This window comes from Coenobita brevimanus, chromosome 103 (genome assembly GCF_032717465.1).
Source record: "Coenobita brevimanus isolate Jiangsu-jjx chromosome 103, ASM3271746v2, whole genome shotgun sequence".
Lineage (NCBI taxonomy): Eukaryota > Metazoa > Arthropoda > Malacostraca > Decapoda > Coenobitidae > Coenobita > Coenobita brevimanus.
The window spans coordinates 14,771,683-14,785,542 of NC_137056.1; the positions used below are offsets into that span (position 1 = coordinate 14,771,683).

At 43.1% G+C, this 13,860-nt stretch overlaps 1 protein-coding gene across 1 annotated transcript in view; it reads right to left on the bottom strand.

Moving 5' to 3' along the window:
* Positions 1 to 10,343, bottom strand: part of LOC145415628 (uncharacterized) — a 181,227-nt gene extending 170,884 nt beyond the window's left edge. Inside the window, exons 1-4 of the mRNA XM_080284849.1 lie at positions 10,287 to 10,343; positions 9,504 to 9,633; positions 7,298 to 7,433; positions 5,383 to 5,491 (exon numbers count right to left, since the gene is read on the bottom strand). Of these exons, the coding sequence (XP_080140975.1) occupies positions 5,383 to 5,491; positions 7,298 to 7,433; positions 9,504 to 9,633; positions 10,287 to 10,343 (432 nt within the window). The remainder of the gene's footprint in view (positions 1 to 5,382; positions 5,492 to 7,297; positions 7,434 to 9,503; positions 9,634 to 10,286) is intronic.
* Positions 10,344 to 13,860: the final 3,517 nt, after the last annotated feature.

The window sequence follows — 13,860 nt, forward strand, 5'->3', positions numbered from 1 at the left end:
TACACAGAACTGTGTGCCTCTGATATTCTCTAACAGTGACTTTAGCTTCGGACTAAAATTGAGTGATAATAGTATTGGTGCTGCCAGTGATGATACCTAAGGCACTGGTCTGTATGAGCTGCAAAATGTAGGTAAGATATGATGGGAGCTAGTTTCGTTTCGTTTCGTTTTTAAAGGCTCCAACATGCTTGCATGTGTCGGCCTTGGTCACCTAATGGCGGCTCTCCATGCTGCACGATCCATTGCAGCCTCCCTGTTCAGTCCCTTAACCCTAAGGTCACACTTAATGACCTCGTCCCATGTCTTTCTCGGTCTACCCCTCATAACCCCACCCCCAATATTAACACTTCTCACCTTCCTCACCCAATTATCATCCCCCATCCTCTCCACATGTCCAAACCACCTCAATCTACCTCTCCTCATCACAACACTAATACACTCCAGTCCCATCCTACCTCTCAACTCTTCCATTGTAAACCCAGCCCCTCCAGGCTTTGGATGCAGGGACGCACTGCACATCCACCTGATCACTGTCATTTCTGTACGTCTGAGCCGGCGAATATCTTCCTCCCTCACTGCCCAGGTCTCACTGCCATACAGCATTACACTCCTAACATGCTGCATACAAAGACCCCTTAGCACGTAGGGAAAGCCCTCTCAATGTCAGGAGAGGCAAGAGCTCCCTGAACTTCTTCCAACCACTTCTCACCCTAGCCACAGAGCTAGCTCCAGCCCCACCTCCAGCACACATCATGTCTCCCAAATAACAAAACTCTTCCACACACTCAAGAGATTCACCTGCAAGTTCAATCCTTTCACGTCTGACAATCTCCACCTGCTCACCCCGCCACGCCGTACACATAAAATCAGCATTATCTCGCAGTCTACCTCTGATACCACTACATCTCTTATGCACCCATTTATCACACACCGCACAAGATGGAATTACTTCCCACGCCCTTGTGGCAAACTGCACATAGCCACTCTCCCTCGTCTTTGACTGTACCGCCACCAACCCTAGATATAATCACTTTTGTTTTATCTGCATTTACCCTGCTGCAGAATCATAGATCACCGATCCAATACACTGTAGACATTTTTAAAAAGTTTCTCCTTGTCAGTGCCCTAAGTGCACTTGGTTTAGGAGTGCACTGCCTCTGTCTTAAGTGGCTCTTCAAGGTGTGTCCAGTGTCAATTTTATCTCGACAAGGATTTTCGTAATTGGGATGTGTCAGATACAGTATTGTTAGGGGATTTATCTGCACTCATGGCACTGGTTAGTCAACTGATTCGGCCACAGCAAACAGCTTATTGTCCTCGACCTATTCCTTAAGTGTACCGAGGTAATTTTGTTGCAGAGGGCACGTTGTCTGCAGTGTCTATATCTGTCTATAGCCCGACGCACTAATCCCGCAAAGGGTGGCAACAGACAAAACGCCTCCAAGTCGCTCCGTCACCCACCATTTCACTGCCCTCCGCCCAACTCACTTCCCCCTCCCTCATATAGGCCTAAATCTCAACTCCATCCCTCCATCTCATCCTCGGTCTTCCCCTCCATCTCATCCTCGGTCTTCCCCTCCATCTCATCCTCGGTCTTCCCCTCCATCTCATCCTCGGTCTTCCCCTCCATCTCATCCTCGGTCTTCCCCTCCATCTCATCCTCGGTCTTCCCCTCCATCTCATCCTCGGTCTTCACCTCCATCTCATCCTCGGTCTTCCCCTCCATCTCATCCTCGGTCTTCCCTCCATCTCATCCTCGGTCTTCCCCTCCATCTCATCCTCGGTCTTCCCCTCCATCTCATCCTCGGTCTTCCCCTCCATCTCATCCTCGGTCTTCCCCTCCATCTCATCCTCGGTCTTCCCCTCCATCTCATCCTCGGTCTTCCCCTCCATCTCATCCTCGGTCTTCCCCTCCATCTCATCCTCGGTCTTCCCCTCCATCTCATCCTCGGTCTTCCCCTCCATCTCATCCTCGGTCTTCCCTCCATCTCATCCTCGGTCTTCCCTCCATCTCATCCTCGGTCTTCCCCTCCATCTCATCCTCGGTCTTCCCTCCATCTCATCCTCGGTCTTCCCCTCCATCTCATCCTCGGTCTTCCCCTCCATCTCATCCTCGGTCTTCCCCTCCATCTCATCCTCGGTCTTCCCCTCCATCTCATCCTCGGTCTTCCCCTCCATCTCATCCTCGGTCTTCCCCTCCATCTCATCCTCGGTCTTCCCCTCCATCTCATCCTCGGTCTTCCAGTACATCTCATCCTCGGTCTTCCCCTCCATCTCATCCTCGGTCTTCCCCTCCATCTCATCCTCGGTCTTCCCCTCCATCTCATCCTCGGTCTTCCCCTCCATCTCATCCTCGGTCTTCCCCTCCATCTCATCCTCGGTCTTCCCCACCATCTCCCTCCACTTCACCTACATACACACTGTCTTTCATTCTCTAATCTCTCCACATGTCCAAACCACCTCAGTGTATTTCTCCTAAATTTGTCAGCCACATCCACATCCACCCCACAACGTTCCTTCACTTCTTCCTTCGTCAACCTGTCCCTCCATGTCACTCCACATGCTCCTCTCAAGTAACTCATTTCCACTGCTCTCACTCTTAGACTTGTTCCCCTCTAGCAAGGTCTGTCTCGCTTCCATACGTCTGGGTAGGGATCACAATACTACCATGCAGTGACAACTTCCATACTCACCTCCCTACTTCTCATCACTGCTTTCAGTGAACCAACAACCTTCCTTCCCTGCTGTACTCTTTCAAGCACTTCATTCCCAAAAGTTCCATCCTTACTCATTACCCAAGTACTTGAATGCACCCACATTCTCCATATCCTCACTGTGCATTCTATGACTTCATTCCTCTCAAACACCATAACTTTACTGTTGTTTATATTAACTTTCAAATGCCTCTTCTTACACAGTCCCAAATTCATTCACCAAACCTTGCAACTCTCATCTTCACTCGACAACACTATCATCAGCAAACAGCAACACCTGAATCTTCCACATCTCGCCCTCATTCGTTAGAGCCACCCCCACATCCACTGCCCTACCTTGCATCTTTACAACCCCATCCATGTATATATTAAACAGCCATGGAGACATCACACATCCCACTTTCAGTCCCACATTTAGATCAAAGAACTCACTCAGCTCACTATCCACTCGCACCGTAGCCCTAGCTCCTTCGTACATACTCTTCACAGCACTCAACAATTTCCCCTCCACTTAATATATTCTTAATACCTTCCACATACCTTGCTTATCTATTTGGTCATAAGCTTTCTCCAAGTCCATGGAGACAGCATACACTTTCTGTTATGAGGTTATGGTTATACAGAAGAACCCCTCTAACTCTGACTCATGGGGGTAAGGCTGTCCAATTTATGAGACTGTCCGATTTGGTTCACCTTACAATTCACAATTTTATCTTTTTCAAAATTTAAATAGCCACTCAACACTAGCCTTGAAATCCTCAAATTCCATGAGTTTTGCCAGACGTTCGACAGCTGCTTGAATTTCAATGCTTCCAACACCTGCCGAACATTGCTCATGGTGCCATTCATAATCAACCTCATCTGAATTTTCATAATCTTGCTCTAAATCACGTCACTGAATTGTTCACGGTTAACACCAAACCCGGCTGCACCGAAAAGTTCGTCGTTAGCTTTTCTTATTATCAGACACTTTCAAAATCCATATTCAATCACAATCTGGGCTAGAGATGCCCCTTGGTCAGTTTTTTTTTAATTATTCAGTTTTTCTTGGATAGACAGTCACTCGTTTACATCTAAAGGCAGGCTTAGGCCTATGGCTGAAATTTTTTTTGGAAGACTTTTCCTCTTTATCATGACAAAAAATTAGTTTAATACTCACTTCAAACACACATCTACACGCGAGAGAGTGGTTGTCAGTCACGCACCTGTTATGTATTTCATGTAACGTGGCCATAGGCCTAAACCTGCCTTTAGATGTATCCGCATATGAGACAGTGTTAGTGGGCAGTTGCGGAGTGGAAATATGAATACTGACTGAAGAGTAGGTAACGATGTGTTATGTCTCAGTGACTTCATATCGCTGGATGGGATTATAAAGTCTGAAGAGTAACTACTGCACGCAAGTCTTTGCAGACTGACTCTGATTTCGTAAATTTATAACACCAATATCAATGCTAGATTAAAGTGACTACTGTTTGGAAAGGAGATAATGAGGCCAGTAAATGGAGATGGACTAAGTGAAGATTCAAAGTTGCTGCTGCTGCTGCCGATCAATCCCATTGGCTAGCTGGGCAGGCAGGCCCATCAACCAGTCAAGAAACTGCCTCGCGGGAAAGTGTGCAGTGAACCAATGTTCCCACAACGTTAATGACTCGTCACGGCTAGGCATGGGGAAAAGTGTGGAGGTTCTGTTCCTAGGTGGATATCGCAATAAAGTCTCCAACCAATTAATAAGGGTACCATAGTAGGTTTCACTTTACTCCATGATCTGGTTATATGGTTACCACACAGCACTGTAAATGGTTTCCTATGGCATACTAAACGAAAAATTTTGTCATTCAGTGTACAGACACCTGATGTGGAAAGAGAAAGTAACAAAGGAAGGGGAGAAGTAACGAGAGGGAAGTCAGAAAAAGAATGATAAAGGAAGAAACTGTAGCCTACACTGAGTGGATGATGGTCACTCAATTACCACTGAATTTAAAGGAACTTTATGAAAAAGTGGTCAGTGCTATCCAAGCCTTGAAATGGAATAAATGATGTACTAAATATAAACACTAGAAAAAGGGTCCAGTTGCTGCTGCTGCCGCACCACCACCACCAACCACTGATTTGGGCAAGAGTCCAGAAAAAATGACAAGCAAGTCTGCCCAATTAAATGGGTCAAACATTCCCTCACCATTCAAGTCCCTGGAATCTTATTTCCACCTCATTTGCACAGTTTTCCACACGTAATTTCAAGTCTTAGTGTAAACGTGTCAAGATTAGACGGTATTGCTATACGTGCATATGGTTAGTGTTTGTAAGGATAATGTAAACCTAAGTTTGTGGGTGGAAGGCAGCAAATTCTGAACAGATTTTGTTGGCGAAGTTAATGTTTGAGGAAACATACTGAGGAGAATAAGCATATGAATATGGAAACTGATAAAGCATGCATGACTGCCATGACGAGATACATCCCTTTCCTTATGTAGTTTAAAGATTTAACCCACAGACTTTGCAAGAGACTTTAATGAAGCACTTTGAAGTGCTTTTGCCTGTGGATTAAAGCAAACATTTTCTAAGAACTGAACATTACGTGAATGGATTTTATGATTATTCCAGTTACAGCATATTTGCACTAAGCCTGTGTCTGTAAATCAGCTGTACACTTAAGACAAAAACTCACAACAATATGGTCAACAGGGTCAGGGCTTGGAGATGTCAGCTGAAACTGAGTATCCTGAAGTTCCTGATAGTTCTGCAGGGAGACTTCCACAATGCTCTGCTGCCCGTTCCTGATGAAAATCAATGAATTTTTAATGAACTGACACTGGCTAGGTTGATATAATGAGCTTTTCATGTATTCTACCACAACTGTTCATACGCCAGAGAGTTTTTAAGGTTGAGTAATTTTGCAGTCATATAATATCACACAGTCATCAGGAGGTACACCCACGAAAAAATATATATCTGCACTCTTTTGGCGTGACAATTTGATACACCAGAGGAGAGATCTGAAAATTAACTGAGCTAACGTGCTTGGTTGGCATATCTGATCTACTGAGCTGTGGTCCGTATTCATTGTGGTACTGCAAGATTCATTGCACCGCTCACTGAGCATTTTGCTTTGCTTATTAATCACTGCTGCATTTTACGTTACTTAGTAAGTATAGACAGTTTTCATAAAAGTTATAAACGAGATGTGGAATGTGCAGAGTAAATCGCTATCTAGATGTGTAAAGAAAGAACCCGAAGCCACTGATTATGACCAATGTTCATTAAATACTCAAATTTTCCTAGATGAAGCATTTTCTTAGGTAATACATTCCTCACAATCTATGCAAATCGTGAACTATCGAAGTTAAAAGCCTATCCTAAAATTAATAGGCCTACCGATTATCCCCTCCGCGATGTTACCACCATCTTCAAATCTGTGATAAACCATTCTCAGTTTCATAATCCATGCACTACCATATTCACGTGTCGACGAGGATGTTATAGCTATACTACGATACATAATATATATATATATATATATATATACTTTACATTTGTTCATGGGGTGCTGGATGTAGTGGACCGTTAGGCCTATATACGAGTAGTTTGCCATCAACACTTAACATGCTAAAGATGGTTGTCATTGTATCGGCGCGTGAGAAACACCTAAGGTGGTAACCTCGGTTAAGTTGGGTATCAAGCAAACAAATAGCACTTGGATTTCTAGATAATCTAGGGATAATGCTTTGTTGGTTTGCATTATGTCTATTTCTATGTATTTGTTATACACGACATAAGCAATGGGAGTTATACTTTATCTGGAGAGAGAGAGAGAGAGAGAGAGAGAGAGAGAGAGAGAGAGAGAGAGAGAGAGAGAGAGAGAGAGAGAGGGGATGGGGGAGGGGAGGGGATGGGGGAGGGGAGGGGTTGGGGGAGGGGAGGGGGGAGGGGAGGGGATGGGGGCGGGGAGCAGGAGGGAGAGATTGGGGCGAGAGACTGAGGGAGGATCAGTTGTAGCGACACTTACTGTGTACTCACGGCTTCTGTGCCAGTGATAGGTACAAAGGGTATCGAAGCAATAGGTGCCGATATTTTTTTCAGTGGGTGTACAATACAGACAAACAGTAAATACAATACATTTTCCAAAGTCCTAATTCAAATTTTCTTAATGTTCTTCAAACGTCACTTTACTGGAAATTTTGAATACACAATTTAGTTTCCGGGGTCACTTCAGTGTTGCTGTAGTTCAGTCCCCAAAGATAGTTTAAGCTGGATTCATGAAAATTTTTTTCAGTTTTCAGTGATTCTGTCTGTGAAGAAAAACACCACACCTGGCTGATAAATAATAGCAAGTATTAAGTGATTACTGATGGAAATATGTACAATCAAATTAATGACTGTCGGATATGATTATAGCAGTGATTACCAAAGGAAATGAAAACATTTTTATGGATATAACCGATTAAAATAAGAACTCCAGCTAACAACAACAACAACAGCAAAATCGAAAACTCATGGTCAATTTTACATTTTGGGAAATGCACTGTATACAGCATATGACATACCAAACTAAACTTCACAACTACCAGGTCTAGTCTACCAACCTGTACGTGGCAAAGATGATGAACGCTCTGGTCTGAGTTCGGACAACTGTCATGGCAGTGATCGGCACTGAGAGGATGGAAAAATCCAGCTTGTGATGCCTTGTCCCATTTACCACCACCGATTTTATGTCCAGCTCTGGCAAACAAAAGTCAAGAAAATTACCCCCTCTTTCCACCTTAGGGTGGGGTGAGATAGGATCCACATCCACAAAAAAAATATATATATACTAACCAATGTTTACCCAACTGAAAGGGCCGCACCCATTCACTCATCATTCAGACCTCCAGAATCCAAACTCACTGCACACACAACTTACACATGCCTATCCAACCGGCAATCCAGTGACTCGTGTTGTCAAACAACAAAATTCATCCAGCCAGCTCTATCCCTAATCAGTTCACTACCCTCACCATCATCCATACCTCCCACATTTAACCTTATCTATCCACCCTCCAACCCTACTCCGCCACCTCTCGTGTAACTCATACAATTTTCACCATTACTCACCCACTCTCCAGCTGTCCATACTACCTAAGCTCCCAACTCTGCTGTCCAGGTGTCCAGGCTTAAGATGCATCTTTCGCGAAATCATATTCTTTATCTTATCCACTTTCTACAATCCACACACTTTCCTGAACAGCTCCATCTACTGCTCTCTAGCCTAACTTTTTTCATCCCAAAACCACACTTTTACACCAATGTGTTAAGATGAGGCACTGAACTCATGCAAGCCTCTCACTGCCACCATAACCAGACCTGTTTCTTTTCGAGGTCGTCATAGCACCAGCCACACTTTTTTTATGTCACTCTACTGTCCACTTCTGCACATTTACCTCTTTTCTGTCACTGCTTCCAGGTAGGCTACAGTACCTTCAAATCTCTAAATCAAAAGTCCCTCCATTTACTAACATCACACTGGGAGTCACCTGAACACTTCTGCGACTTCAGGGGTAAACTAAGAATAAATACTCCAAGTTGCAGTGTTATGTTCAGCATTTTGCAATAAATTTCAACCTATGACAACACTGCATAATGCAAACCAATTTTTCATATAGTATAGTCGTAGTATTCTGTATTGCGATAAAGGGTTGACTGAATACAATGTCAGTGTAAGTGACTCTATATCTATCGCCAGACGCCCTAATCCCTCAAGGCGTGACCACAAACAACTCTCCTCCAAGTCGCCCTGTCCCCTGACATTTCACTGCCCTGCTCCCAGCTCACATTCCCCCCTCTCATATACCTCTCCACTCCATCCTTCCATCTCATCCTTGGCCTCCCCCTCCCTCTGCCCCCCTCCACCTCACTCACACACACTCCTCGTCAGTCTCTCTCTCTCTCCATCCTCTCTACATGGCCAAAACACCTCAGTATGTTTCTCCTAACACTTTCTATCACATCCACACCACAACGCTCCTTCACATCCTCATTTGTCAGTCTCTCTCGATCTCCATGTGACTCCACATGCTCCTCTCAAATAATTCATTTCCACTGCCCTCACTCTACTTCTGTCCCTCCAACAAGGTCCAAGCCTCATTTCCATACGCTAAAGTTTGTATCACAATACCGTCATGTAGTAACTTTTTCATGCTCGCTTCCCTGTTTCTTATCACTGCTTTCAAGGAACCAGCAACCTTTCTTCCTTGTCGTACCCTTTCAAGCACTTCACCCTCCAAACTTCCATCCTTACTCATCCCACTAAGTACTTAAACGCACTCACATTTTCCATTTCCTCCTCATCCTACTTCACTCTACATTCACTGACTTCACATCTCTCGAAGACCATGACTATTCTTCCCTACATTCACATTTAGATTCAGTTTCTTACACACTCCCAAACTCATCCACCAAGCGTTGCAGCTCCCTTTCATCTTCGCTTAACACAGTAACATCTGCAAACAACAGTACAAGGAGTTTCCAAACATTGCCCTCTCCCATTCTGGCCACTCCGACCTCTCCTGCCTACACCTTGTATCTCATAACTCCATCCATATACTGACTGAACAACCATGGAGACATGACATGAATCCTTTTGAAAAATCAGCACTTGAAAAAACAAGATCAACCATTATAAATGTAATTATTAGTCTGCGGAGGGTTATTGACCATCACCGTAAAACAAACTGCCATCCTTCACGGGATTATGGTGTCTGGGGAACAAGATTATGATCATTATTACTATTATCATCATTATTAGTCACCCACCTCGTCGGTACCTCCTAGTCTGGGCAGTGAAGGCCTTGGAAATATGGAGTTTGCCCACATCACGCAACCGCCGAAAGTATGTGTCAAAGTCAGCAAGGGTCTCCAGGCCTCCATCATCAACAGAGTCCAGCTGCAAGTGTGTTAGCTATTGGAATCACATCAAGAATTACTTGTGACAAATTTTTCCTACAAAATAGAAAAAAAACTAATAGCCGTAAAAAATTTTACCAAAACTCTTGTAGCAGTTTAAAGAAGTGTTCCCAATAAGCTTAAAATTTTTCTGCATATTATAGTGACTTCTAATTAACCTGTCAAATTGTCAATATACCATAAACAAAATCTGAAATGCTCTGCCTCACAGGCTTCATGGCAAACAAAGTTTGTAATATAGAATCATCGGTAACTAATGGTGGGTTTTTAAAGTTCTCTTTTAAAACCCTAGGAATGATGCACTTTGCAGCTAGGGTCCTAGTCAAGCCCACCCTATGATTTTGGGTGACTAGAATGGCTCAGCAGAACAAGAACTATGTGAGAATCATTGGCCAGATGGCACGACAGTATCTGTAACCACCACCTGTTAGTCAACAACACTTGCCCTATGTACAGTACAGTATTCCCAAGTGCTGTGTCTAACACAGTCAGCAAAGTTTGTCAATCGGTATCCATTTACGCGAGTAAATGTATGAGGTAACGTGAAAGAGGGTGGGAAGGCACAGTCGTGGAAGGGGGGGGGGCAATCCTAGGGTTCGCAAATAAGAGGGTTTATTCTATAACCCAACTTACGGTCCCATCACAATGTATCTTGTAGCCACGAATATCCACCTGGACGAGGAGGTTCATGCACTCAATTTTTTTTTTTACTAATTTGTAAAACTTACGGAAATTAAAGAAAATATTATATCTTGTTTATTATCCTTGGAGAAAATGAAATCTAATCCACTGCTGGTGGATTTTCTAAATTTCTAATGAAGTAGCAATAAAGCTCGCTCACTATTCTGGATTATTCATTAACCTATATCATAAGCACTTCTGTTTTAATAAAAGTTGGACCTACAAATGTAGGAAAATAGTGGAAATATGTTAATATAGCTCCTGGCCCATATATGAAAGTAAATCAATAAAAAAACATAGGGGATCTTACTAATGATGCACTGCACCTACAGCCACAGACTTTAGCTGAAACAGATGAGCTTAGATAAAACTAAATATGTACTGGGAGAGGCCTCCAGTCGACTTGTAGAAAAAGTCTTAAGTCTTGAAAATAAACGGAGGAAGCAAATATGCAAACAGTGGGCTCGAAGCAGCAGCAGATCAGCCAAGGAAATAACTTCACATCATACCATGGAAATTTGAAATGTGGTACATCAAGTTAAGGGAATCTCCACAATGCAGCAGAGTTCAAAAGTTGTACTTGTACAATTTGACAAGCATCGAGTGATTGTGCTGGGCAAAGAGGATGGAAAATTGTGCCTTGCGCTGAGTATGGTTTTTCTTGATTTTTTTTTCAGGATGCCCAAGATAGGATAAAAGGACTTCAGTGATATTTGCTTCAAAGAGCGTGGATGCAACTCAACGACCCTTTCACTAGATGCTAATGTTAAAAACAAAGGCATATACAAGAACCAATATTCGGAAATTAAGAGTGTGTTTGTGGAGGCACGCATATGTTAGACAAGTTGCAGGGATTAGTGGGGCGCCGAGTTCAGGCAGGGTGTCCAGGCTGAAAGGAAGGGTGAGAACTGGGTTGGGATACCATGTCTGAAGGGCTATTGCCCAAGGCTGCATTGGCCACACGGGTGCAGTGAGTAGCAGATGACCCTGGAACTGCCACTGGTGGTGAACTACTTAAGTAAGGGCTGGTGTAGGAGTAGAAGGAATAGCTGAATTGAGGTCCATCGACTCCTGCTCATGGTGAAGGTGTTGTGTCTGCCAGCTGGAGTTTTATGTTCTGGACATAAAAATCAGTGTTTTGGCATTTCCCGGTGTCATGAAAAAGGTCTACTTGCAGCAGCGGTATTTTCAGACAGGTTGTGGAATGAAGTTTGTGGGAAACCATTAACCTGACGAGGCCTTGATCCTGGTCAAAAGTATCTGCCAATCTAGTTTCCCTCCCCTGGCAAATGAGGTACCTATAAGTGGATGTTTAGTGAGAATGCAGGGGTCAGAGTATCCATGTTATGGATGTTAAGAAACTGTTCTTGTTTATGGCATAAATTGTCAGTTGAGAGTCCATGCTAAATGTGAGGGATCATCCTTGAGATGATGCGAATTTGTCTAAAGCATTCTGCTACTTTCAGGTTGATATGGAGTACCCTGTAGTCTGAAGACCAGATCCTTTTGCTTTTGTGACCTTTGAGGAACTGGTACCCCCACCCTCTGTCAGAGGAATCTTAAGATTACTAGATTGGGAGGAGGAGGTACCCATGGAACTGATGTCCTCCAGAGACTATCGTGCCACTGGCCTAGTACTGTATAAATGGGAAACTTAGACATTGGTCGACCACCAGAGACTGAGAAGGATAAACTGCTGTTAGGCTATGAAAAGATTTGTTCCACAGAAACTACCATCTGAGATAAACTGGATGAAAGGGTCCAACCCTAAACCATCTCTGCAGAAAGGGAAGGGGGGAGGGGGGACGGAGAACGATATTTGGAGCAATGCTCGCCAAGCAGGACCAATGTGCATGCACTATTGAGCGGCATGCAGCAAAAGCAAAAACACCCAGAGCCCTCAAACTAAAAACATTCAAAACTCACAAAACAAACCCAAAAGGGAGAAGGCAAAGAAAGGGTAAGAGAACTAGGACACAGGAAAAAACAAATGGAAGCCACGAGGAAAGGAGCACGTGCTGAATAGGACCACAAAAAGAGGAAACATCTAGCACGACTTTAACACTCATACCTGTGAGACGCTTACTTTCAAATGGAGAGGCTGTCTGCCAAGGTAAAAGGGCAAGCAGCACAGGAAAATTAAAAAAAAAAAAAAAAAAAGTAGTGTTAATGGTGGCAGACATTACCAACGCACTAAGTCCCTGGAAGTGAATAGTTGAGTGTATAGCTGGAGGAATAAAGGAAAGTTACATAGGATGAGTGGTGAGGAGACCGTTGGACACTTGTTCCTAGAAAGTGGTAGGTATAAGCAGTAGTGGGCAGGATATGGCGGGACGCGAGATGGAAAACTGGAGGGAAACACCAAGTAAAACCAGCACTGTTCTTCCAAGTTTGAGTATGATGGACGGGTAAAGTTCGATAACAGATGTGTATTTTTTTTTTTTTTATTAAATGAAGCCACATACACAGAGGTGGGGGAGCATGAATGGGAATGGTTGGGAATGCTGTTCAGTACCCGTACTACAGCCACTCACAAAGCCCTCTTTTCCCTTTTTTCTCTCATTTTATGACGGCACCGTGATACCTCATTGAACCAATGATGATTCACACCAAGACCAAGGCCATATTCCTTCAGTACACAAACCAAGTTTGCTCCGCTTGTCTTTAGTTAATATATAGGAAGACAATAATCCATGCTGAAGGAGTTAAATGCGATAACTAGACTCACAGGCTGTCTAATACATGAAGTGCTTATTAGCCCTTATGTCATATCCTAGTAACATCAACACAGTCCACATTCTTCCTCATTATTGTTTGCGACAGAGACGTTTAAATTTAATAATTATGATTTTTAAAAGCTTTCTTATGTCAACTGATGCATTAGGGGAAATAATGGTTTGCACAGTCACAATTTTGGTGCACTTTATCAATCACAACTCTTATTGAGGCGAAGATGCACTTGACATGTTTGTGATGATTGGCTGAATGCTCATGTCCGAATAACATCTTTGTATTTCATATAAGTACTAGATTTTATTACCTCATTACCTGTAATTTGAAATACAACGATGATATTCGGACATGTTGCATTCAGCCAATCTTCAATCTCAAGTGCATCTTCGCCTCTATAAAAAAAATAGAAAAAAAAATGGGTATAGGTACTGCTATAACCATGCCATTACCCTCAAATTTGATTTTATGACAATTACACTCTTGCCAAGTTTCAATGGTACAATACCTTGCATTAACCCTAGAATACATACGCTAATTTTACTGCATCTTAATACATAGGCTGGGTTTGATAAACCCATTTTTCGGAAAGTCATACACCTATGTGAAAATCCAAATTTAGTAAAACCAAGTGCATATATTAAAAAAACAAGCTTTGTACTTTCACTTGAACCTTATGTAATTGAGTTTGTATGATATCTTAAAGGTTAAGAGGTAACTTGAAAAAAAGTATCAAAAATGGGGAAAAATTCTAATTTAACTAAAAAAATGTGGAAAATTTGAAACAGGAGCTGCG